The sequence below is a fragment of the Aulonocara stuartgranti genome (assembly GCF_965226115.1).
Source record: "Aulonocara stuartgranti genome assembly, chromosome: 19".
Classification (NCBI taxonomy): Eukaryota; Metazoa; Chordata; class Actinopteri; order Cichliformes; family Cichlidae; genus Aulonocara; species Aulonocara stuartgranti.
In genome coordinates, this window is record NC_138955.1 from 20,732,683 (window position 1) to 20,758,468 (window position 25,786).

The 25,786-nt window shown below is 46.5% G+C and overlaps 2 protein-coding genes across 13 annotated transcripts in view; both read left to right on the forward strand.

Moving 5' to 3' along the window:
* kbtbd11 (kelch repeat and BTB (POZ) domain containing 11) overlaps positions 1 to 12,591 on the forward strand; it is a 61,076-nt gene extending 48,485 nt beyond the window's left edge. Inside the window, exon 3 of the mRNA XM_082516793.1 lies at positions 12,518 to 12,591. The gene's annotated coding sequence lies outside the window, so the exon portion shown is untranslated. The remainder of the gene's footprint in view (positions 1 to 12,517) is intronic.
* The window catches only part of LOC309695839 (AT-rich interactive domain-containing protein 1B-like), a 189,478-nt gene that overhangs the window by 40,923 nt on the left and 122,769 nt on the right, over positions 1 to 25,786 (forward strand). For 10 of the 12 annotated variants that reach the window (XM_082516764.1, XM_082516766.1, XM_082516757.1 and 7 more), the window contains one exon: positions 13,567 to 13,770. In XM_082516764.1, the coding sequence (XP_082372890.1) occupies positions 13,576 to 13,770 (195 nt within the window). In that variant the 5' untranslated portion in view covers positions 13,567 to 13,575. Of the gene's footprint in view, positions 1 to 5,545; positions 5,608 to 12,656; positions 12,801 to 13,566; positions 13,771 to 25,786 lie in introns of those variants that run through there. The other 2 variants (XM_082516765.1, XM_082516767.1) reach the window with 2 other exon arrangements.

Genomic DNA, 25,786 nt, shown 5'->3' on the forward strand with positions numbered 1-25,786 from the left:
GCAAATGGATGGTTTGAGGAGTATACAATGTATTAGAAGTCAATTGTGCATGGGAGGGCCTATTTTCCATATCGCTAGTCGAACAAGTGCGTGTGTGAGTGTGTGTGTGCAGCTGTTGCGTCTATGCTTTTGTGATGCACACACAAACACACACACTCAGACTGCTCAGGCCCCGTCTCCCTGTTGTTGTATTCCCCTGTTGCTTCAGCGACTGCAGGCTCTGTCATGTGGAGGTTTGCGTGTGGTGGGGTTGAGGGGTGGGGGTGTTAGACTGTGGGGGTGACGAGCATCAGAAACCATTACCCGTAATGGCCTCATTCCCCACATATCCATTCCCTTCCCCTCTCTGACATTTATTTTATGACTGCTTACATATCAAATATTTAAATAAACAGAATCGGGGGCTTCGGCTGAGGTTTGCCCGGGGGTGACGGGTGGGAGTCGTGGCGGCGGGAGTAAAGGGATGGATGATGACATTCATTTCCGAAACGAGGAAAGAAAAAAAACAGGTTTGGGGGGTGGTGGTGAAGGGTGGGAGAAAAAAGCAGCGGCGGCAGTGAAGAGGAAGGGGGAGGAAAAATGCTTCGCTTGGCTCCAATCAAAGCGTGGCGGAGGGCGGCGTGTTTTTTCGCTTACGCCTGGCAGCAGCAGTGACAGACGGCTGTGCGTGAGCCTTCGGGCGCGAGTGCTGACGTGCGTGCGCGCATTACTGCGGGGCTCATCCGTCAACGTTTCCCGGGGACGCGGGAGGATGTGGGAGAAGGCCCCGGTGGCTCGTGAAAAGCAGTCCGCTGTGCCGAAGCAACATGAGCTGTGTGACACAACGCAAAGAAACAAAGTGAAACGCAACTGTGAGGCCAGGTAGAAGGAAAGAAGGCAGGTAGAGGTGAGAAGGGGGAGGATTCGTCCGTTTCCTCGGAAGAAGAGGACGGAGAATGAAAGAGTAAAGGCACATGTGTGTGTAGACATGTGTGTGTAGTGAATGAAGAGACAGCAGTCCTGGGTGCAGGCGGGCAGTCGTACGCTGCCTGGCGTCGGTGGGAGGCCCATTACTGTCAGGCTAATCTTAAAATAATTAATTGCGAAGTCGACGCTTTTTAAAGAGTATTGTAATTGAATCCTAAATTAGGCTTGGGAAAGGGGACGCGTCCTGCTTTGCTGCAAGGCTGTTCCCGTTCTGCAGTCATGTACACACACACACACACACGAGTGGGTCGTGTGCAGGCGGGCAGAATAGGGGGAAAAAGACAACAGGCGAAGGAAATGCTAATGAAATGCATATTTGGGGAGAAAGGGGCCATCTATAATTTAGCTGTGCTCTTTGAATGTGAATGATGTGTGTGCAAGCGCTGTGATTTATTTTTGTTGTGCAGAGGGATAATTCTGTCAGAGTAGGCTTTTATTCTTGTAAACAAATGTGGGGAAAAGAGCAGAATAAAAGTGGAGTAATAAAGTAAACAGAATGGTATGAATACATTTAGCTGCTGGCATGAATAATTTGTATACGGGACGGAGGAGTTTGATGAAAGAGAGATGACAGATATGAGAGCCTCGATATCGCCTGATAAAATTTCAGGACGCTCTCTGATACGCTGTTTTCCGCCACTTGTTTTTATCTTTGCGTGATTTTGCGTGCCACTTCCGCACACGTGCAGATGCAGCTTGCGACGCCTCGAATCCTCCGAGGCTCGAGGCCGCTCTTAAAACGGGCGGCTCGGCGTGCTCTCGCCTCCACACGCGGCTGCTCCTCTCGGATGACCCTCGCAAAACTGTCGGCTGTAGAACTTGAAAGCTCCCAGAAAAGGGTCTGCCCTCCATAAATGTCGGCTCTGCTTCATAAGTCTGGCACAGGGGTCAGGGGTCAGGGAAGGGGTTTTTGCCTGGCAGTCGTAGAAATGAAGCAGCAGAGGAGCTTCCTGTTGTCACGTCACCTTCTTTGTTGCAGTGTAGTTCAGAATCAGAATCAGAATCAGAATACTTTATTGATCCCTGGGGGAAATTATTTTTTGTTAGTTGTCTGCAGTGCTGTATTCCTTCAGCTTTGTTTTGCACGCCGGCCTCGCGAGCACACTGAAATTATCAGATTAAGTGTTGCAGTCAGTCAAGGAAAAACCGAGGAACCAGTCCAACCGCTCTGCAAACATGTTGGTCCTTGCTGCCGTTCACCCCGATGTGCACTTCAGGTTCAGCCGTATTTCTACCTGCATTAACAACACGTGTGTCAGAACTGAAACACAATGAAATTCTTTTGCTCTACATTCGAGAAATTGGCTGCGTGCGTGTGACAAATCAAACGCTCCTCGTGCTGTTTTCCAAATGTTTGAAACCCGTTCAACTCTTATTTGGCCCAGATCTGACAGCTCCAAACTTGGCTCAGAACATCCCATTTTCTCCTGGCTGACTGGGATGAATAACAGCAGAGAGGACAATATTGTGGTCTAGCTGAGCACGGCTGACTCTTCTGTCTCTGTGATCCCTCTATCAATAAGGAACACAGGCCTGTCAGAAGGCCTGCCAACTGTTTGGCTGTCCATGCAGGCTGCTCTCTACTCAACATCTGGACACAGATGGTACACACTGCTCGCACACATGCAAAATGCTTGCACACATTTTCTCGCTCATACTGGCAGACACTCGGCAGCATGCTGTGCACTTACAGTTATACTGATGTGTGTGTGAATTCCTGCCTTTCCACACACACTCAAACATGGTTAGCACACGGCCATTTTCAGAATCCTTTTAAGTTGCATCCACAGTGTGTAAAGTCATATATATGGCGTGCAGCTCAGTACAAAGAACAGACAAACGCACACTTTCTTTCACAGATTTGGTCACATGGTGGAGTCCGTGTGTCGCAGCCAAGGATCCGCAGCCTCTCTTGGGAAATATGTACGCGTTCCTTTAATATGTCTGGCTCTTAATAAAAACCTGAGAGTTAAAGGTCGGTCAGGGTTTGGTGTGTAAAACAAGTCGCAATCGGGGTAGTTATTCTGGCTCGATCTGCTGCGCTCTTACAAATGTCCAACTTGACACAACAAGTGCAATTCAGCGGCTTTTTCCCCGTTTTTCATTCCTCGTGCAGCAAAAACAAAATGAAAACTCATTCTGTGCACACTCAGGAGTGCTGGAGACTTCACGTTGAAATCTAATTAAGGTCATTTAACTGCAAATATCGCTCAGTTTTACCAGTCACATGGTATTCATATGGTGCAGCCAGGCCATCGTAAACACAACTGCCCTGGGGCTTAGCAATGATGGGAGTAAATGGTGGAGTTCAGCTGGAGTCAGAGGTGTGTGTGTGTGTGCAGTCGGGCCATGCATCAGGGCTCCCACAGGCCTGGAGCCTCTCATTGATCGATCCAGCTCCCCCGCCTCATGTTCCCAGCCAACTTCAGTGATTGATTCCCAGTCAGAGCCCCGGAGATGGGAGGCCTGGCCTGGACTGACAAAGCCTCTGCCTCCCAGAGGGTGACCCGGAGGGGCCACAGGGAGGGGAGCCTATTTCCAGACTCGAGGAGATGTTTGGGAGAAGTCTTCCCAGCGAGGAGGAAGCACAGAGACTCGCATTCATCACGGGAGAAAATGAAGGCCACATCTGCTGGTGCTGCCTTGACCGCCGTGTGGGGAGCGAGATGGGGTCGTGCTGGAGAGTAGACATGCTGTAGGTGAAGGGGTTAAGAGGTACTGGTGTGGGGGGGGCTAGAACATTACCTTAGCACGCTAGTACACAATCTGTCATAGCTACACACACACACATTACCTCTGCAGGCATAAACACGTCATGTTCCCATCCACGCTGAATATCGCCGCAGCTCCATCAGCGCGTCTCTCTCCACGTCACTTCACGGCGTTTGAGCAGAGGGGAAAAAAATGATATGAAAATCAATTTTTTTCTAATTAACTTTGCACATTTCCAGCTGAGCTATCAGACGTGGGGACCTTGTGCGTCGTGCAGAGTCCGATAATGAAATCAATTAGGTTCAAATGGTTTCAGGTGACTTTTAATGAGTATTTAATATCTGCCTGAGGAAGGAAGGTCAGGATATCTGTTTGTTGTTTGTATTTGTGTTTTCTTGGGGGGGGGCTTAAGTGATGGATCACCCGCAGGAGAAATATGGATGCTTCCACCCTGGGAGGACTGGGCAGTCCTCCAAAACAAACTGGCTGAATGTAAATCCTTGTTTTTAGTTGGGCAGCTCTTTAACTGCACCACAGGGATGACCTAGTTTCTGTCAACTTCCTTTTTTAGACGCTGTCGAATTGTTATCGCTATTAATTCCTTCACGAAGACGTTTTTGAGGCGCTACACCTGTGTGTCAGAAATCGACGAGGAAGCATCAGACAAGAACTCAATAATGTGAAGGGGGGACTTATTGTGGCCTTGCTTCACATGCTTTCATATTCATAATTTACGCTGCTCCCTCTCCTTCAGTGGCCAGCTTCCCAGCCTGTAGGAGCTCGTTAAGCTTTGCCTTACAGGGAAGACTAATGGATGGCAAAGAATGCCCCCTCAGGACCCTTTAGCATCATTTCTGTCGGTCCGCTCGCTTAGTATTCGCTTATGTAGTTTCACCCTACTCTGAGCACAATATCATGAATAACCATTGCTAATTCATAAACACACTTTGTGATACGGGGCCTCGTTCGTAATTATCCGAGCTGCAGAAAAGCAGTTTCTCTCCAACAGCATTCCATTAAAAAGGTGGTGATTTCCTTGAATAAGGGGGATTCTGGCCTGCATATTTAATGCCAGCATTTCCTTTGGGCACCGGGAGACGTGGGAAGCAAAAGGGCAGCACATTTACTCTAATAGCCAGGTCCTTTTTGAGAGGGGGGCGGATAGAGTTATTGTTATTTTGCTCCCTCCTGCCCATTTTTCCTCTCTTTCATTCGGTCGTGTCACAGCAGCTCTCCGTGGGGTTCTGCAGCCCGGCGAAGTTAGAGCAGCGCATTCCTCTCGTTCCACTGTGGCCCTGAGATGAAATGGGCTTTTTCAGCAGCCCTCCTCCTTCCCGGGGTCGCGCCAGGCACCGGCCAAAGACGTCAGTCCCGCCTGGCGATGAGAAAAGACTGGAAATATAGCAGACCTCCTAGTAATGCGAAAATAGGCAAGCAGCCCTGTTGGAGGTGCTCTTTCCTGAAAGCATTTGCATTGGGTCCAAAGCAGTAGCTGTACATGGTCTTACCTCGAGGCTTTTCAGTGCGCTCTGTGCCCGGTGAGAAGCTTTTTTTTAAGGTGGTACGATGCTGATTTGTAGCATTTGAGCTTGCAAGCTGATAAAAACATGCTCAACACGTGAGGAGAAAAGGAATCTTGACCTTTGACTTGTGCTCTCAGCATAGTTGGTTATGGGCTGGCTCGTTTTTATGGGCCGATGGGTTTTTTCGTTTTTTTTCCGTAACGGTATAAACACTGAAAGGCGGTGGATTGGCCAGATGCTAGGAGATGTGTAAAAATAACTCAGTTGTTTGGTGCTGGCTATTGTGGAGCTTCCACAGATTCAGTAACATTAGCAAGTGGTGGAGGCCAGCAGATGCAACACGTTGGCGGGTGGATGACGGAAAGGCAGGAGGAGCAGAGACCCGAGGCGGTGAACTGAACTTCAGGTAAGAAGTTATGACCTGCAGTAGGCCTGCACAATAAATCGAAAATTTATTGTCATCGCGATATCAGCCTGCGCGATGGGCCCATCGCAAAAGACGACGTAAACTGCGGTAATTGGGTACCTTAAAATGTTTACACACGTGCTTTAAAGAATTTACAAATCAAAGAAACCCCTTTATACATTTGACCAGTCGAATAGAGCCCTTCACGGCATTAACCAATCAAATGGATTAGAGGCCCGCCTCCTACGCAGGCGGGGAGCGAACAACGCTGCAGCAACGAGTCAGAGTTGTAAAGGCTGAAAAATAGTACCTCGCTTATTTGGAGGTACTTTGGATTTGATAAAGACGACATTCTCCAAACACAGGTGCTCTGCAAAACTTGCCGAACACTCGTGGCAACCACCAGAGGAAACACGACTAATCTCCACCATCATCTTCAACACAACCACAGAGAGCTGTTTGAAGAGTTGAAATGTTTTTTTATGGGAGCAATGTTTCAATGTTAAAGTGCACTTTGTTCTTACACTGCTAATACAGCAGCTTTCATCAAATAAAACTGTTGCAGTAAAACGGAAATTATGTATTTGTTTGTTTGTTTTTTGCTATTTATTTTATTGCAAGTCATATCGTTATCGCAGTATTGATCACAGTTATCGCACATCGTAGGTTTTCCTAATATCGTGCAGCCCTACCCTGCAGTCTATCTGGGTCAGATATGAACCAAGTTTAGGTGGAGTTTATTTTCGTTATGCTGACTTTTTACAGTCAGTTACAATAACTCGTACTGCGTGCTAGCTAGCATGACGGAGTTTCTATACAGCTGGGCGGGTGCTATGATGTTACTGATGTTGAACTTGTTTTATCTTATTTTATTTATAAGGTTAGTTATTAGAGTTTCCAACCGTCCCGTCTCGTATTCAGAGAAAAAATTACGCGTTTGGTGTTGAGGTGAAAAGAAACACAGTTTGTCCCGGACTTCAGCTACAATGAAAAAGACAAAGCTGGAGTTATTCTGTCTTTGCTGCACAGCTGCCTCTTTTTCTCTCATCCTCTCACCCTCCCTCTCCTGTTGCTACTTCAATCATGAAACTGATCAATGATCAGCTGATCGGCTTTTCTCTCTCGTTTGTTTATCACTTTGCGCCAGAAAGAAGAAACCGGCAGATGTCGCATTAAACAATAGCAGCACGTTTGATCAGCTGTTGTTAGAATTTATTTAATATTACTTTCTAGTATCAGCTGATGTTTGCTGGAGCCACAGCTGTAAACCTGCTGGTCATGATGTCGGTTTGGATATGTGGTGAGAGGGAAACATGAAGATGAAACCAGGAGATGTCCTTACTGAATCATCAGAGCTGAGCAGGTGATGGAGAAACAGGTTTACCTTTTAGGTGACATGAATGAGTTGAAGGGAAGTTATGAACTGTTTCTGAGCGACAAATAACACCAGGATCCTTTTTTATGTAGCTGACAGCTGGTAACTGTGCAGGGGCGGGTCTAGCAAAGTGTTGCCAGGGGGCCAGGTAGGGCATTAACAGGGAGAGGGGGGCACAAAGAAATACTTTCTTATTCTCATTTCAAATGTCTCGCTTTTAATAAATAATTATCCGAGTCTTACAACAAACGATTGATGCATATATACCATCAGAACAGTGAGCATCACTGTCACATCAGCGTTTGTTTTCATTCAAAGGCTTTATGATTTTTCCTATAATGGCGGCCGGTCTCTAGTCAAAACGCCCGGGACTATTTTATGTCCCAGTCCGGCCCTGGCTCTCAGCAGAACCCGCCCGTGTTCGCGTCTTTTTTCTCCTCGTTATGCAGTGAAAACCTGAATGATTCAGTCTGGGAAAACTGCACGCTGGCAGCAGACGCGGCTGGCAAATTTGCAGCGTGTGTTCTTTCACACATGCTTCCTTGACTGTTTGCAGACGATGGCATTTTATTTGTTTTCCTTCTGTAATGGCGTGTCGCTGGCATGTCGGCCGCGTCTCGTTTTGTCATCGAGGCTTTCTCTGTTTTCTTTCTCTCACCGCCGCTTCTTCAGCTCCCAGTCTCAGCAAAGGAAAAGGGCTCCGGCGACCCCGCGACCTCAATCTCACTTGAGACAGATGAAGCAGCCGCTCGCCTCCTCCTCCTCCTCCCTTTCCTCTCTTCTCTTCTCCTCCATTCCCCTCCTCCCCCTTCTGTTAATGACGTCTTTGTGCCGGCCGTGACAAACACAACACTCTGCAACTTTTCCCGAAGCACGCGGGAGGGGGTGGGTTTGTTTTGAGCGCTCTAACGCGTGCGTGCGAGCGCGTGCGTGTGCGTGGTGTAAATATTGGTGTCAATCGTGGAGGGCGCACCGATCGCTGGCTCCGAGGAGAGAGAGCTATTATGCGCGCTGCCCCAAACACAAAAGCCCGCCGGTCGGCCTCATAACAACAACCTCTTATCTGGCTTCTCTTTGTCTGCTTTTCTTCCTCGACTCACGGCACCATTGGGAAACATCCGCCGTGCGTGTATACGTTTCCCTCGCCTCCTCTACGGCTGTCGCGCCCTGCACCTCTCTCTCCTCAGACAATTTCATGCCTCTCATCGCTAGCCAGCCTTCACGCCTAGCTGCCTGTGCCGTACAGGCATATTGGGCTGAGGAAACGCAATTTGGCTCTACCTAGCTCCCCGCGGACCAGTACTGCTCTTCACACTGTCATTCGTTATGAGACTTTTTACTAACAAGGCGTGCGTGCTGAGATGCAGGATGAGATTGTGTTTCAGGACATAATTCAGTGAATTTCTAAGCGATGCGACACACACACGGGAATGCCAACGCGCACGCCGCTCAGCCGCAGTTCTGCTTTCAGGATGAGATGAATTGATAAGAAAGAAATGTCAGGGCTAAGTGTGGCGTTTTGTTGTCAGTGTTTCCTTCGATCTGGCATCGAAACGAGGCGATAAACTGATATTAAAGGCTGATGTGCTCCTCGTGGAGCCCGGGCAGGGAGGAGTTAACGGCGTGCTGCTCCTCTCCTCTCCGCTTGATGACATCAGTATTGTCTCTGCATCCATGAAATTAATTTTTCTAATCTTAGTCAGCAGGAGCGGGGGAATTTGCACACATTAATATGGAACTCGATCTGCACTCGCCCACTGCTGCAGTCTCTCTTCTTGTCTTTCCGCCTCCATCTTTTCTTTTTCCACCCTTTCCATTTTATTTTCTGTGTGCAGCAGTAGGCCCAAAGCGCGCTGGGTTTCAAGCCTGAAATGCGGAGCTTTGTTCTGGAGGCCTGGGCAACGCCGGGCCCTGCAGTGTAATAGGAGCTGGAGAGCGCTCTGCTGCACGGTGCAAATAAATAACATAAAAGACGAGGCTGATTGTCCCAGCAGACCAACCGGCTCTGGCTGCAGCGCGTTGATTCTCCGGAGGCCGGCGCGGCGCAGAGGATAAAGAGGATCCGTTGACAATAATTATCCTTATTTGTTTCTCCTCACAAATACACACAGGCTAAAACGCTTTCATTACGCAGGAATTAAAGCTGCTGCTCTGCACAAGTCCTCCCAACACAAACAGACGATAATCAATGATTTTCATACAGGTGCAATTTTTTTACAGTTTTCACATGGCACTGATTTTCCAGCCAAATGGACCTTTACCCCGACAGCACCCACTGCAGCCCCCAGTGCACTGGGCCTGAAATGAAACGCTCCCATCCAACCTGCAGGAATGTGTTGCTCGAGAAAACGTTAAACCGCCAGATGATACGAGGATCGTAATAGTTCAGCGAATTGCTCTTTGATGGTCAGATAATTTCACAAGTTGCTGTGTCTCAATAAAGCAGCTTGTAGACCATAAAGAACATCATACGAGGGAACACATTCTGCTCCACTGTTGCTTGGATGGAAACTGCCTTAGTGGAGATATTAGTGGAAACTCTGCAGCCCTGAAGGCGAGCGTCAGGAGCGTTCCTGCACCTGCTGAATAGGAAAGCGTATTTTTCCCTCTGTAGTTTGTTTTTCAGGTGAGGGCGAGCCACGGCAGCGTGGACCTGTTCGGGCGTGCGTGCGCATTCCCTCACCGCGGCGGATAAATGGGCCAGTTTTCCCCAATAATTCCTCCATTTGAAATGGGACTGGAATAATAACCGTTTACTAATATTGTTTTATGTTCGTTTGATCCCAGTGTGTGTCTCATAATCCACATATCCGAGGCTTTTGTGTCGAGCGTTTTGTCTCTTTCTGATTAACAACTTAGCACATTAAAGCAAGAAGGAGTAAAATCATTTTCGCAACATAAAAATGTTGTCGATTGAGCTCAGAAAAGCAATTTAGCAGGTTTCACCCCACAGTAATTTCACCCATGTTCTGTTTTAATGGCTTTGTTTTGCAAAATAAAAAAATAAAAATAAAAAAAAACTAAAAAGCTCACGAGAGTCGCAGCGCTGGAGAGGAGTTCATAAATTGAATTTTAAATTTAGCAGTTGAATTACTATTGTCTCCCGTGCCGCCTCCCCCTCCTCCGTTGAATGGCATGCCCAGATGAACAAAGTGAAAAACACATTTGAAGAAAATAAAAAACAATTTCTGTGTATTCCCTCTAGTTTTTTATCTGCTGTCCCTCCTGGCACAAACAAGATTCACTTCGTGTCATTTTCATAATTTTTTTCCTAAGTACAGTCATTTCTCTCCGGGAAGGGAAAAAAAATAACGTTTCAATTTGTCAGGAATGGTTGTCGTTTTTTGTGCCTGGTGCTGTGAGGGGAATCGTGGGCATATCTCTAGGAAAAGGCTGCAGTGGGCTGAAATCTCATTTAGTGGAACCTGTCATGAGAGCAGATTTGAGGCTCCGTTTGGGGAGGCGGAAAATACTCTTTCTTTTCTTTGCCCGTGGTAACGCCGTGCGTCGAAGGTGGACCGAGGTACCTGATATAATTTGATTGTGGCTGTTTTATTTAAGATCTCCCCCAAAGTGTGTGAGGAAGTTGGAGAGAGATGAGAGCGATGCAGCGAGAACACAAAGAGCCATCAGCAGAATCTGCCACTGTGTCTGTGTGAGTCTGTGTGTGTCTGTGTGTGTGTCTGTGTGAGTCTGTGCTCCCAGCCCTGCTCACAGGGAGGCCTAACTCTTACGGAGACGTGTCGTCCTTATAACGAGGTGAGGAGGGCTCAGTCAGTAATCAGATTTTAATTTCACGTCTGATTTTTGGCCTCATGGGAAACAAAAATCAGGTAAAAAAAGAATTTTTTACTTAATTCTGGCTATAAAATGCAGACTCACTCCCCTTTTGGTTCACAAGCCAAGATGGCAGAAAGTGAAAGAGTTTGCAAGATCCGGCGAGTGGAAGTGGGTCTCCTGAGTCCACTGTCGCCCTGGCCTCTCTTCAAGGACCTGCAGTGGGCTTGCGAGGCAGGAATTAGACCCTAATCAGGACTAACGTCTGCACCCGTCATCATCACCTCTTTTACTATTTAAAAAATACAAATAATTGTAAAAAGACACATTTTGAAGGTGCAGAGCTGCACAGTGTTTATGTCCACAGTTATGAGCAGATATGAAGGTGCAAACCAGCGCAGTGTCCTCTGAAGCCGTGGATTATGTGCACGTGTGTGTAAAATCGAGTGTCCACTTCTCCGCTTCCAAAAACTCTGAGGTTATTTTCCGTCCTCAGTACCTTTGTAAGTGCAGCGTTTAATGTTTTTTGTACGCGTGCACACTTGGCAGCGGCGTGTGGGGGATTTATTTGTGTTGCGCTCAGCGTTTTTGGCAAACCGAGGACCTCTTGAGCTGGATTGGTGAACTGGATGGAGTTGGGGAGGGTGTGTGTGTGTGTGTGTGTGTCCCATATCACGGGTGGCACAGTGCCCTGGATTTTTCAGAAACTCGAGGACGTTTCATCGCTTAGTGCTGTCTGTGTGCTGTGGGTGTGCAAACATTCGAGCGGGTCATGCGCTGCCCTCCGCTCCATTATTTGAAACATATGACCGGCATCAGTTTGAGCATATCAACAAAATACTCGCAACAAATCTCCCCTTTGATGTTCAACTGGTTTAACTCTGTATATTACTGCGCTGATGCACTTAGAGCTAACTCTGCTTTAGCTGTATTGTAGTATTCTGAGCAGCTCACTCAGTCATGCTCTTTATTGTCTCTTTGAGCAATAAGAAGAAAAAGCATACAATACGATGAGTCAAACTTTTCTCTGAAAACGCTCCGTCTGTCAGTAAAAAAAAGATTTTTCTATCAGAAACATCTTAAAACTTGTTCTCCTCACAATGGTTCATAACTTTAATTCTTCCCTAATGTTCTTCAGTTTAATGCTGGCAATCATTTTGTCAGATTAGATGTCGCGTTTCCTCTTCTGCTTAAATGTTTCATTGTCGATCCTTTCTGCTGGTGCACTCGGTGACTTCCTCCTCCCTCACACGGGGGATGATTCACTTCGTTTTTTCATGCACGGAGGAAGAAAAGCAAAGGGCAGCGAGTGTCTGCAGTTCATTATTATACTGTTACAAATCCGGCGATGCAGACCTTTGCAGGAAAGCCCCCCCTCCTCACACACCTGCTGTGAAATTACTTTAAGAGCGCTAACTTTCTCGCTCCCTCTTTCCCCGCCCAAACACAGTTTTATCACCCTCTCTCTCTCCCCTCCAAACTATTCCACGTGCACGCCTCAGTAGGCGCGAACGCTTTAACGCTGGACCGCCATAACTGTCCACGTAACCTGCTGAATAAAGTGCTCCCATCCCCTGACATGTCTTCTTGATATTAGCCTGGCAATATGAGGCAGCGGCAATTTCTCCTCCGCTCTAGACGAGGTGATATTGAGTTGGGGAGAAGGGAGGGAACTGAGGAGGGAGTTGGTGGTGGAAGAGAAAGAAGAGGCGGTGCGGGGGGGTCGGTGGCGGTTAGTTGGAAATGAGAGAGGAGAAGTGGTGAAAGTGTGTGTGTGTGTGTGTGTGTGTGTGTGTGTGTGTGTGAGAGAGAGAGAGAGAGAGAGAGACACAGTAGGAACAAAGTGTCATAAATCACTCATGATCCTACGCGGCACAGACAAAAGAGAAGAAGAGGGAAGATAGAAGAAGTCTGCATTATCTGCCCAGCAGACAGACAAACATGCCGCTGCGGGTGACGGATTAGCATTAGCCTGATGCACTGTACCGGAATTTTCCAATGGCTCACTGGGACCCCAAACAACCCGTAAAAGGGCTCTGAAGTACTTACAATGGAATAAATTACCCTTGACATATTCTCTGTCCTGGCTTTGGTTTTCCTCTGTGCTCGTACGGGAAGCGAGCTCTCCAGGTGTGGCTTTGGAGAGCAGGGATTCAAGCTCGCGAGTTTGAAATGACCCGTCACAAAAGCTTGGATCCACGCCCCTGCACCCACAACCTTTACTTAAACTCGGAAGTACATAAACTCGACTGCAGTAATAGAATAACTATCGCTTTATCTGCCAGTTTGCTGTAAGCAGCCGTATAGCACGAGTCGTACGGTGGTTATTGGCACCGCGGGGCTCTGGTTGCAGGAACGCGGCCATAGGTTTTTATTGCCGTTGCCTCCTGTTGCTTTAAACAACATTTACAACACTTGTAAAAGCCTCAGAGACATTAAAACAAAGATACGAGCTTTTAGGTTTTAATTAAATCATTTTATTTTGGCTCTTTTCCAGCAGAGTTTTGCTCCAAATAGCTACTCAATACACATCTTTGCTTATTTAATTCCATTTGTTGTTCATTTATGATCTGTTGACATTAATTTAAAGCTTTCACTTGTTGTGCAATTATGAAATAAATCAGTGATGGCTGTGGTTTGGAGTGGTGCACTAAGTGGACTTCAGTTAGGGGTTCCAACTTGGCAGATAGCAGATGAATTAATTTGAATGCCTCTCGGGCAATTACAATGCACTGTCATGAATGAAGTATTAGCCAAAAACCAAATGCTGACTATGCATTAATAACCCCTCTTCTTCTCCCCTGCAGGTTTCCTCCATGGACTTCATGGCTATGAAGCGCTCGCAGCTGTACGGCATGGCCAACAATCCCTACTCCGCCCCGCAGCAGCCGGGGGCCGGACCCTATCCCCCCAGCCAGCCCTACGCATCGCCTCCCCCGCATCGATACCCGATGAGCCTACAGGGGAGGGGTCAAATGGGCATGGGTGGGATGCAGTATCCTCAGCAGCAGGTACGCAAACAAACCGGAGCACTGCATCTTTGCACCCGCGTTCGTCCTCCGGCGTGCATCGCGGATAGGTCGGCCCTCTCTGCAGTGCCGTTCCAGATATCACAGCTGCCTTTATAAGCGATATTGCAATGGGACATTTGCTTCTCGCACGAACATTATCCAACGATTTCCCCCTGAAGGCTTGGCATGTTCAATTTGAGACGCAGCCTAAAATACCAGGCAGCGCATCTCACACCCTGGCATGTGGTGGTGTCACTCCTGTTCATCACTCAGTTCCCGTTAGACTCCCACTGGAGCGAGATGGGTTTGATGCTGTGTGTGTGAGCGTGTGCGTGCAAGCCAGTTCTTTCTTAATGCTTGTTTGATGGTGCATTTGTGCACTTTGTTTTGCATCTCTATTTACTTTTGGAGGCATGTACGTGTGTGTGTGTGTGTGTGTGTGTGTGTGTGTGTGGAATGCTCTCTGTGTAGTAAACAGACGCAGCGCGGTCGGCCCACGTCACAGTCTCTGTGCAGCACAATAGGTCTGTGTTGGAGACAATAGTGCTTCTGTCTGCTTTATTGAGTCTTAAGTAAATCCCATTTGGACTGGTATGGTGTGTGTGTGTGTATTAATCTGCGTCCCTTTTATCTTTGCGTTTGTGTGAATGATACGTGTGTGCCACAGTTTTGGCAGAAAGTGAACTTCTTCGGTGCGTGTGTGTGTGCGTGCGTGCAGATAGCAGTTTAAATTCACCAGTGTAGTTTGCAGTGAAGCAGCAGTGCCGAGCACCACAGCGAGAGAGGGGGGAGCACAGTGTTCCCTGCTGTCACTGCCGGCTATATTTAGTCTGCCTGGTCTGTTGGTCTGGACTTGAACACCTCTCACTGGGCGAGCGAGCTTCCACACATAGCAAGAGAGTATAAAAAGAGAGAGAGAGAGAGAAGGGGAGAAACACATATTGACTAACAGGCAGACTTCCTGTATTGTCTAAAAATATTGTGCAATGTGCGTACAGGCAGCAGCAGAGGAGATGGTCCTGCACACACACGTTCACACACATTCTCCGACCGATCTTTCCTATTATGCAATGAAAATGTGTCATTTGAAAACATAAAAAATGTCTGTTTACTGTTGATCCACTCAGGTTGTGGGAGCTGCTCTCATTTGTCTAAATCCAGAGAAAGGCGGTCAGGGGTAATAAATTCTGATAAAACGATACATCGAGGCATCGATTTGTATCTTTTTTATTATGTTTTGGGAGCTCTCGCACTGAGGCGGTGCTGTCCTGGGAGGTTAGCGTCAGCACTGCGAGACTTGGTCTCATCAAGGCCCGGGAGGAGTTTTGTAGCATGAAATGCAAACAGCTATGAGGGAGCGGGGGTGTGATGCCAATGCGTAATAACATACAGCCAATGACACACAGAAAAATACATCCCCGGTTGTGTTTTGTGATGAAATCCTCTGCTGGATTACATATGGGAGGCTGTGGTTGGGGTAGCAATCACTGCCTAGCATTATGGAATGTAATTAGTTCAAATAGAATTAGTTGTTCGCTCTGGCTATAGCCATGGGAACTGTGCTTCTAAAGTTTCTAATTATCTGGCTCTGGCTTTAAAAGCAGCACCGCTGCATTGCCTATCTGCTGCTGGTGAAATCTAGCTCACAGTAATGAGTTTGGAGGAGGAGGTTTAATTCCACTCTCTCAGATGAGCGTAATGAGCCTTACCTACAGAAAGGCGGTCAGGGGTTTGATCAGGGAGGAGCAGGGAGGGGTAAAAAAAAATGTGTACTGGAACATATACAGTGAATCTGTTCCTGAAGCGACTGGTAATTAAAAATCAAAAGATGCGTGAATTGCACTGATGATGGACGTGATTGCATCTCTCAGCACGCCCTCTTTCCTAACCTCGGGATCAGCTGCGAACAGCAGTCCTGACTACAGCTGCGTCAGCGAGGGGGATTGTGGGTGATGTAAGACGTAGCGCACACAATCCCCCATGATGCATCGCACTTCGGGGCTGAGACCTCGGCTTGTCACAGCCAAGCTGCTGGGTTGTTGCCAGGCAACGTGACGTCAACAAAGACCTGCGTTGGTCTATCTCTGTGATTTCCCTGGGACTTGAGCGACTGTGTGTGTGTGTGTGTGTGTGTGTGTCTGTGTGTGTGTGTCGGGGGTTTTAACACCAGACTAAAAGGTCTTCTTTGACTTTCTTTCATTATTATGATTAAACTCTGCAAAAAAATTAAGCCCCATTCGTCTTAAATATGAACTCCACAGTAATATGTATATTTCATCCTGTGCAGTTATTGGATATGTGTAAGGGCTCACCTCTATCCTTTGCATAAGGCTCACGTAATTAACCATTTTGTCATAATTTGACACATAATGGTTTGATTACTGGTGATGTTACTGGAATCTAATCTGTGGTACTGGCAGCGTGAAAGCACAGGTCGCTCTTGGACAGTTCAAGTCCCCCCATCTTCCCCCAAATTCATTAATTCACATGTCAATGAGTGAAAACAGTGTCCTCCTGTGCACGGTTAGATTTCCACTAATTACGGCGATAATTTTGTTTCATCATAGTTTTCTTTTTCTGACAAAAACAATCAATGCTTGAATAAAAACTAAGGCACGAGGACAAAAACCGTAATGAAATTTATTGACGCTGAATAAAAACGAGATGAAAACGTTTTACAGAGACGAGCTCCAATCACATCTAATGAAGCTGTGCAGAGGGCGGGGTGAATTTGGAAGTGATCCAATCAGAAGTAAGCTCCTGGTGTAGGAAGGTCGATGAGCACATTTGATGTTCCCCAGGAAACGCTTCCTGTTTCTCATGAAGACGCGTGTTGGGAAGAGAGGAGTTGATATGTTTGTAAACAAACTTTAGAATTTATTTTTTAGCTACTGAATCAACTTTAGTCTGCGATAATCTAATTATTATAAATCTAATAAATGTGAAAGAATTTAGAAGCCGAAATTATGACAAAAATGAAAAATTTGCTGTTAAAATTAAAGCTGATTAATAAGTCGGTGTTATTATTTCTGTTACTAGTAGTAATTTTGATAGAAATGTAACTATGTTTATGTGTGTTTGCATTTGCTATACAGATGCAATTAAAAAGGTGTCATATTTGCACAGCGACATTTAAACACACTTACACCTACACGCTGCACACACACACACACATTAAAAGCTTATGTGGAGACAGAGGTGAGAAGCTAAAAGCATATACAAACCCTTCTCTGAACATTCATGTAAACATCTCGACTCATCTTTAATCTGTTTTTTCACTGATGGAAGGTTATCAGTGCAAACCCACTCGGTGCGTTTTGAGACGAGTCGGTGTTTCCGTGTGACCTCGATTACCTGTTCAGGCCACGAAGCCTGATGTCAGGAGTTACCTCCGGCTCGGATATGTGCAGGCATGCCGATGCAATTGTGCGTGCACGTACACACACCAACACGTTGTTAACAATGCATTTCACCAATTCAATTCTCCTCTCGTGGCTTCCTTCCTTAATCCAGCCACGGGAGGCGCGCACAGACGCCAGTCTCGATGTTGATGTCTCAGAGAGAAGGAAAAAAATCCTCTCCACCCCGACGAGCCTCCAGCAAATAAGCCTAGAACTTGCATTAGGTGTAGTTAGTGTCATGCTGTGTCTGCATGCGTGTGAGACAGTTTGAGTGTGTTAGAGAGGCCGAGAGACGGAGCGCGCATGTAAAGCAGCGAAGGACGTTTGCGTGGAGTGATGGGAGCCAGGACAAATATATCAGCAGAAGAAGGAGGGGAGGAAGGAGGAAGTAGAAGAAGGGGGCGGGTGTCTTGGGGATGACAGGAAAAAAATACGTCCGCTTGGTGGAAGTGGAATGAAGTCGAAACGAGGAAAGGAACGGAAAAAGAAAACTGTGCCGCCAATTCTAAGCGTAATTTCCTGTGATGTCAAAGTTGGCAGATGGAGAGGAAAAGGAATTTGAAGGAAACATTAGTGTTTGATGTGAAAAGAGGGGAGGAGTGATGTGGTGGGAGAACGAGCAGGAGAAAAAAATATCCTGGGAAATGAAAGAGAGTGAAAGAGAAGAAGGCAGGAGCGCGTGCGGGGGGTGAAAGTGTCAGCAGGTCAGGCAGAAACCATTACCAGTGCTGGCTGTTTGTTCCTTACACACTGGGCCAACTTAATAGAAGCCAAGCATTTAAAGTCAAGTGGAAATGTGGCTGACCCGCCACCTGTTCAGCACGCACACACCACAGCAGCTCCACACAAACAGTCTGTCTTTCAGGGCTTTTTATAGCTTTTATCACCACGCTCACTTTGCAGAGATTATTTTTTGGGCCTCGTCTTTGCACAGTAATCATCAGAGGGAAGAAGGAGAACAATAATGCATCAGTGTTCTTTAAAAAGCTTGGCTGCATTTCTTTCATCTGGGCAACAGCTGTGCACATTCCTAAATATTAAGCAACATCCAGAGACGGCGCGTCTCCGCTTTAGTTCGCTTCATTTGTCACGTTTATACAGCAGTGTGTCCTACAGCGCTTCTAAAAACAGCTGAAACCACAAAGCTAATGTGAAGCAACTGCATTTAATTTCATTTTATAAATACTTGTAGACATTCGAGCATTTATTGGAATTAAATCGCTGCACTGTAAACCCATAAAATAAAAAAAAGCCTTCCTGCAGTATGAAGTCAACTCAGATATTTTCATTTAATACGACATATTTCTTCATTTGCATCCTCCATTTGATTAAGTTAATGTAAATGAGAAATAATTAAAACGCACACTGTTTTATGTTAAAGAAAGGCAGCATTTATTACTCTCTTTTTAAATTAAAAAATAAGAACTCCCACACTCTGCCAGCATGACTTTTATAAAAGTTCACATGGCTCTCTGTGCTCTCCTGTGTGTGCTACGATGACGGTCGTCAAATCTCATTTCACATACAGTTGAAATACAGCCTGATGAGTTTAACAGAACAAACACACATCGAGCTAATATGACACAATGTGTTATAATAATGACAACACACCCCAACAAGTGTTGGATGCAGCTCTTTACAAAGGTGCCTGCACACTCGTGCTGCAGGCCTGACTTCAGTTCACGTGCACGAAGGAGGAAAACGGCTGAAGAGTTTGCAGAGGATGTGAAGACTGTTTTTAATTTTACTGCTTAAAAGAGCCAACTGAGCACGGGCCAGAGGCGATTATCCACTGCTGCTAACGCATCAGGTCTTTGCAAGCGTCTGCAAACACAGCATGCTAAGACAAAGCTTTGTGTTCATACTGGATCGATCACGTGGCGTTCGAGTCCTCGTTAGGACGAGGGGTCCTGCGTGGGGCCTTCAGTTGTGGTACTGCAGCTTACTCCCACTGTCCGAGGACGCGCTCGTGGAGAGTGAGTGGTTGCTCGCCTCTCGGTGCCCCCCACCTCAGACCTGGATGGGCTCCAGCCCCCTGCGAGCCTGATGCATCCATTATAATTAATGAGAAAATATTTATTTTCTATGTTTTGTCCTCAACGCTCACTCAAGCTTATGCTCATTTGTCTTCTATATACATTAATGTAACACAGAAGAGCAAACACTGTAATCATCTGTGAAAAGTGAAACCAACAGTAATAACTGCACGTTTACAGAATTACACTGCTGAACGGCATGCTGGGTAATGGCAGCTAGTCAAGTAGCTAGCCAGGTAGCATCCTCCATCGCTCAGCAGTGATGAAGAACAAAATAATAATCTGTGAGCTGCAGATTTGGAGGTTTTATGGCTTTAAATGATTCGTATGTTTTGTGATAACGTTGCCTCGCACAGTGACACGCACAGATGACGCTGAAACATGTAAACAGAGACGAAGACGTCTGAGCTGCAGACTTTGGAAGAATAGGCCCGAGAAGACTTTAATTCAACGCAGGAAAAAGTGTCAGCATGAAGGCCGACTCTGATTTTATTTCAAGGCCTCAGAGTCGATTATTTATCGTTTGTTTCATGTTTTTTGGTTTAAACTACTCAATTTACTGAACTTATTCAGGTTTTCCTGCTTAATGTGAGGCGAGATGCTGGACTTGTCTGAGAAGTCAGAAATTCATTTCAACAACGAAACAATTTTTTTTCTGTTCAGGAAGCAAATAACTGTAATTTGTTATCTTAATCAAAAAATAATAAAGTGTTTTACTGTTTATTTGTGCTTTTTTAAAATACTCTATTATCATAATTCACAGACAACAACAATAATTATGTTTTAACATTAGAAATATCATTTAGATTAAAGAGCTTGGACATGCTGGGGATGAAACATTAGCAGAAACGTGCTAAATATTTGTGGAATTTCCTGAACTGTTCATTTCAAGTGAAATCAGTTGAAGTTTCCGCAGCTTAGTTTATTTCTTTACAGTGACTTTATTGACGTTCTTCACGTATCAAACTCACCTGTGTGTAATTAATCAAAGAAACGTCGGCAGCTTCTGTTTCAGGGTGGCTTTGTGCTCGCTTTCCAACTGCTGGAAACGGGAGGAAAATCCAAGATTGTCATTAATAACGCCTGTCCTCGTATGACAAGTCAGAAAGTCTGCTGTGAAAACGACCTAACACAGATAATACTTTAAGCGATCCATTAGTGCCAGGGTGAAAAATGATTTTTTGGCTAATACATTCATACTTACACCCCCCGCTGCTTTAGTATTTTTGACTGAAAACATCTCAAACTGATGAAAGAGCTGAAGAACTGCAAGTTCTCACGTCGTGACGGGAATCTCAACTAGCAATTTATTAAGCGCGGACGTGCTCAGAGGTCAGTCAGTTAAAGTGACGTGCACGTGGACAACACAGGCGGTAACTGTGAGCCAAATATTCCACAGGTGTCGCATCAGAGTTAGCCAGTCTGAACTGAAGGCAGAACTATCGTTGTAAGGACTCCATCCAGTCACTGTTTCCTTCTGTCTCCATGTAGAGGCACAGACAGAGGGGGAAGGAGCGAGTTCATCGGTTACCCTCAGCCCTCTGTATGTCTTTTGCTTTCCCTCACCATGTTGCCGTCAAGTTCCACACAGACGCACTTTCTTTAACCAAAAGCTGCCGATGTCATTAACCGTTCACGTCCTGATGTGGAGAAGTCATCTGTCCGTGGCCTCACCGACGTCGAGAGAGAGGGCCACTCGGAAGCACTTAGGGGCCCCGGGTGTCTCTGGGGTTAATGCAGCCTGTGGTGCCGGCTCTGACGGATGGCTGGGAAGCCCCACTAAATCAGCCCCTCTGCCAGGAAAGATGGAGCGAGAGGAGGGGTGGGGTGCAAAGGGGACCACTCCAGCTTCATCACAGCCCTCCCTCTTTTGAAAAGCTCTTGAAACGTCGCAGGCTCCCCGCTAATGTCATCCACGCCGGTGCACATGACGCGCACTGTCTTTGTTCCAGCTCCTCCACCTTCAGACCAGCTCTCCACACCAACCCACAGGACCCCGAGCATTCTCACCTCACAATTAAAACAGGCATTAGGAGAGAGGGAACGAGGAGGAAGGGGCGTAAAGAACAGCGAGCCGGATTGAAAGAACAGGAAGACAACGATATGGAAAGGCTGATTAATTAAGGGTTCCTCTCTGGCTACAGAACAGATGAAGTTTCAGGATCAATTAATTAGCAAGCTAGCCTACGCACGTCAATGGCTCTAATAGCCTGCTCTCATTTGTAACTTTTATTACCCCGCTGCTGTGGAGTGGCTCTCAGCCAATCAAATGCCGCGTGGAGCCCATGCTACATGGTCATTAACTGGAAGGGGGTGGGGGAAAACCCCTCCCATCCAGAGTGGTTTAAGTGATGTTATCAGTTATGTCACTGTAAAGCTTCTATATGCTCTGTAGCACAAGAAAGATGGACTTGTGTCTACGCTCAAACACATAGCAACATGTTTTATCCACAGTTATTAGTGTATTTATATTTGAGCCTGTGGATTATACTTTTTCACAAACGCAGCTGTCAGTTATTTCTCGCTGTTGCATTAGTCCTCCATCGCTCTTGCTCAGAGAGGTGAAGCAATGTTGGGATTTGATATTATTTTGTGCTGAACGCGGCGAGCGGGTGTAAAACGTCACAAACGGTGTGTTTTTGAAAGATCCGGGCTCGGCGCTCTGAGTCTGCGGCGCTCTATACGTGCCTGCTGATAAGATAAAAGAGCCGGGAGATGAAAGCAGAGCGAAACGGAGGGAGCGCGAAAGAGAGGGAAAAGAAAGGGGATGCTTTACGTCTTTGCCGAGTTACAGAGGGATTAGTGGCTGCTCTAATTGGCTCACGGAGAATTCATCTCAGTTTCCATCCAGATTAGATAGATTCTTACGCAGGTCAAGTCTGGCATCTCACTTTCTGGGCTTCATTTGTACTGCGGAGTGCGGAAGTGCTGAGATGTGACACGCCGTCAACATCTGAGACAGCACAGCATAATAACGCTGTTACCTGGATTCGGCTGCTGCTTTGTAACAGGAGCAGCCGAAGATGGGGCCTGTTTGTACAGCCTGGATGTTAAACAAGCGAATAAACGTCCATCTAAGTTTGAATGTTTTCAAGAGAGCAGCTTTTAAAAATATATTTACTTATGTAAACGGTCAGTTTACCTCCAAACAAACTCAAACTCTCGGCCTGCTCATCCATCTCATGCTTTTGCTGCCTTCACTTAAATAGGATGTAACCAGAGGGCACAAATTAGCAGCAGCATTTCCAGGAATCATAACCTGGTTAGCCCCAAATAAGGAAGAGCTACAAAACTGGGATGGAGGAACTATTTTCTGTCTACATCCACCAAACAGAAATTACAGCTCAGCTCAGGGCCCCCACCAACACACGCACAGACACACACCATCAAAAGAGGTCAGCATCATGGAAACAGCTAACCCAGCGGCCCCCAACCCCTGGGCCACAGAGTGGTTTGGTCCCGGGCCGCGAGAGTTGAGGCTCAGGCGTGAAATGTATGGTTTTCAGGGTTTTTATCGGTTTTATCGTTAACTCGGTTTCCCTGGTGTGTTATGGATAAATCTTCTTTTTTTTGGTACCATTACCGGTTTTATTTTGTTGTATTTATCCGCGACACCTTAAAGGCCGGTCCGTGAAAATATTGTCGGACACAAACCGGTCCGTCTCACAAAAAAGGTTGGGGACCGCTGACTTAACTCATATATAACTTGGCCAGCATTTCACTTGATCCCTGGATGAGGCTGCTCGAAACGTTTGGTCTCTGAACATTTTTTCTGCTCTTGGATCTCTATGATGTCATAGAGAGGGGATATCCCTAATATGGTAGTTGTAGGCACACAACTATGGAATCCCGCAGAGTCCAAGAACAGCAGAGCAGGTGTCCTGTATTTGTAGTCTTTACACATTTTAAATAACAAATCACGCACCGTGAACTATGGCAGCAGGGAGACGGCGGCGTGCCTACGAGTGCGTTAGCGTGGATCGACTTCAGCGACATAAGTTATTAAAGGCACTGCGTGCTCGTCCTCTGAAGAGCCAATCCTTCCAAAAATGTCTACCTGCCCTTAACCCCTTAACCCCATCATCATCACGCCGCCAGTTCCTGATTGATCTGCGGCGCACAGAAGCGGCTCAGCCATCCATTGTGTCGCTGTCATTTAACAAGGCGGCGCCTCGTCGTGTCAGCATCCCGGAAAGACAGCCTCGCAGCAGGGGATGTAAAATACGAGTATAATCTCCTGAGCTCACGGTGACCGCTAATGGCGAAAAAGCGTTTTTTTCCCCCCCAACTCAAAGCAACCCCTCCCCTTCCCCTCCACCTTCTCCTCGTTCAGATGTAATTGACATGACTCCTACACAAGTTCAAGCCTGTCATCACAGCAAGCGGTGAAAAATGAGCCGAGCCGGCGTGCGTCGGAATGATTGATCTGAAAGACGTTTCGGGGCTATTTTGCGCTCAGTTGTGATGTTTACATGTGTCGTGAGCCTTCTTTTCTTGGTAATTTCATGATGATTATTTTCTATCTGTCAGGACGGAGTCGAGTTTGAGTCTGAGCTGGTGTTATTTCGCGTTCCTTCTGAATTTCCAGTATAATCATTGAGAAATTCTGTGTCAAGACATCGCACCGATCTGCTTTTTATTTTGGGATAACTGGCTGCACCTCCCTCATTATCAGCACTTGAATCCTTTTCACTTCACCCGCTCTTCGCCCTCCTCCTCCTCCTCCCTCGCTTATTTAGGTCCATGTTTGACCCTCGCTGAATCACATTTGCTTTTTTCTCACTGCCTCTTTCTCAATTTCCCCTCGCGTTTCTGTCTGTCTTGGCGTCAGATTGGGGTCAGGAGTTTAGTAGGTGAAAAACATTTGGAGCCGGTGGCGCAGGGCCCAGAGCCTCTCGCAAAAAAAAGAAAAAATGAAATAAATAAACGGCTGTTCACACACACATTACGGAGAGCATTAACCTCACCTGCTCTGCCTCTCCAAATGTCTCCATTACCACTCTGTCTAGAACAACAGAGCCACTGCTAGTCAGCCAGCAATAAAACGCCAGCGACGAGCGCTCCCTTTGTGCATGTTTTTTTTCCCCCATCAATTGATGCGAGCAGAAACTGAGAATTAGAGAGAGGGAAAAATAAAGAGGGGCAGAGAGCAGCCTTCAGAAAAGGATCCAAGATGGAAATATAAAAAAGCTCGCCGTGCGTCTATCAGTTGATGGCTACACTGTCTGCTCGCGTTCTCTCGCCCGTCAGAGCGATTTGATGCTATCAGCGGGTCAAGAAGTCACACTCCTTCAAAAGACGGGCTTATGTTTTCATTTGGGAAGAGAAAAATCTTGCACTATATGAAGTGCACTGTGCAGAAAAATGCCGGCGAATTCACGTGCCTTTTTTAAAATGAATTTATTTTTTGTATCTTTAATATTTGCTGGCATGGGAGTGCTGCATATCCCTCCTCTCCCTCAGTTTTTTCTCCCCCGGCACCCGAGGAATGAGCTTAGGTGTCAAGGGCCTCCCAGTGTATGAGGAGGGGGAGGAGCCAAAGACAGAGATCAAAGAGAAGTATGGAGAGAGAGAGATGGAGAGCGGCGTCACCTTGGGGGGAGAGAGATAGGAGAGCGATGACGAGAGCCATGATGCGTCCCCTCTCCTTCTCCCTTATGTTTAATCATGAGCCCGTTGGTGCTGATCCTCGCCTCCGACACTTTGCATTTCATTAAGGGACTCACCTTCGTTTGCAATTCACCGCTGGATGTGGTATTGACTCCGAGTGGCTGATCTTATCACCACACAAAGCTGGAGACACCGGTTGATTTGTTTTGGTCCGGAGTGGAATAATAAGCTCCTGACGGCTGCAGCCCGGTGCTGTTCTTTGCACGTCAGCCTTTTGCATTGCAGAGATGGCAGGAGGCGATATTCACGTCCTTGTGCCGCAGCAGAACGTGTGCACGGTTACGGCGCTTTAGACGTCGGCGCATCTTGAAAATGAGAGAAAAAGTCAAATTCCCGCAAAAGATCAGAGCCGAGTTTGAGTCGAAAGCATCAGCTGCACAACATGAAACAAAAGCATCTTTAGCTCAAGCCACAGGCGGCAACGAGCCGAGCGTTTCCAAAAATGACGAGATAGAGTCAAACAATTAGGAAATGGTGATTTTTCCTAAAAGTGTAGCATTTTCTGGAGGATTTCAACAACAAATAACGGCCTCTGAATTCTAATTTGGCTTTGTGATTCTGTGTGAGCATTTAAATGATGTTGAAATGTTTTTATTTCCACGTTAGAGAAAGCAGTCCTGAGAGTTATCCTGATACCGCTGCACGTTTTCATTGTTTTGACTGACAGATCTGTCAGCACTGCCATTTCTCTCGTACCTTTTCCCCGCTGTGCTCCCTCGCTGAAATTTCCTTTGATTATCTGCCATTAAGTTCGCTTTAAGACCTGCCGACCTGCTGGAGAATGTAAATATGGAAAAGGAAATATCCAATGTTTCATTTTGCGCTGTGTTTACAAATGTCATTATTGTAATGCAGCCAGCTTTTGCATAGTCACATTCAGTCTTTGAATGATGCTATGATTAACCAGCG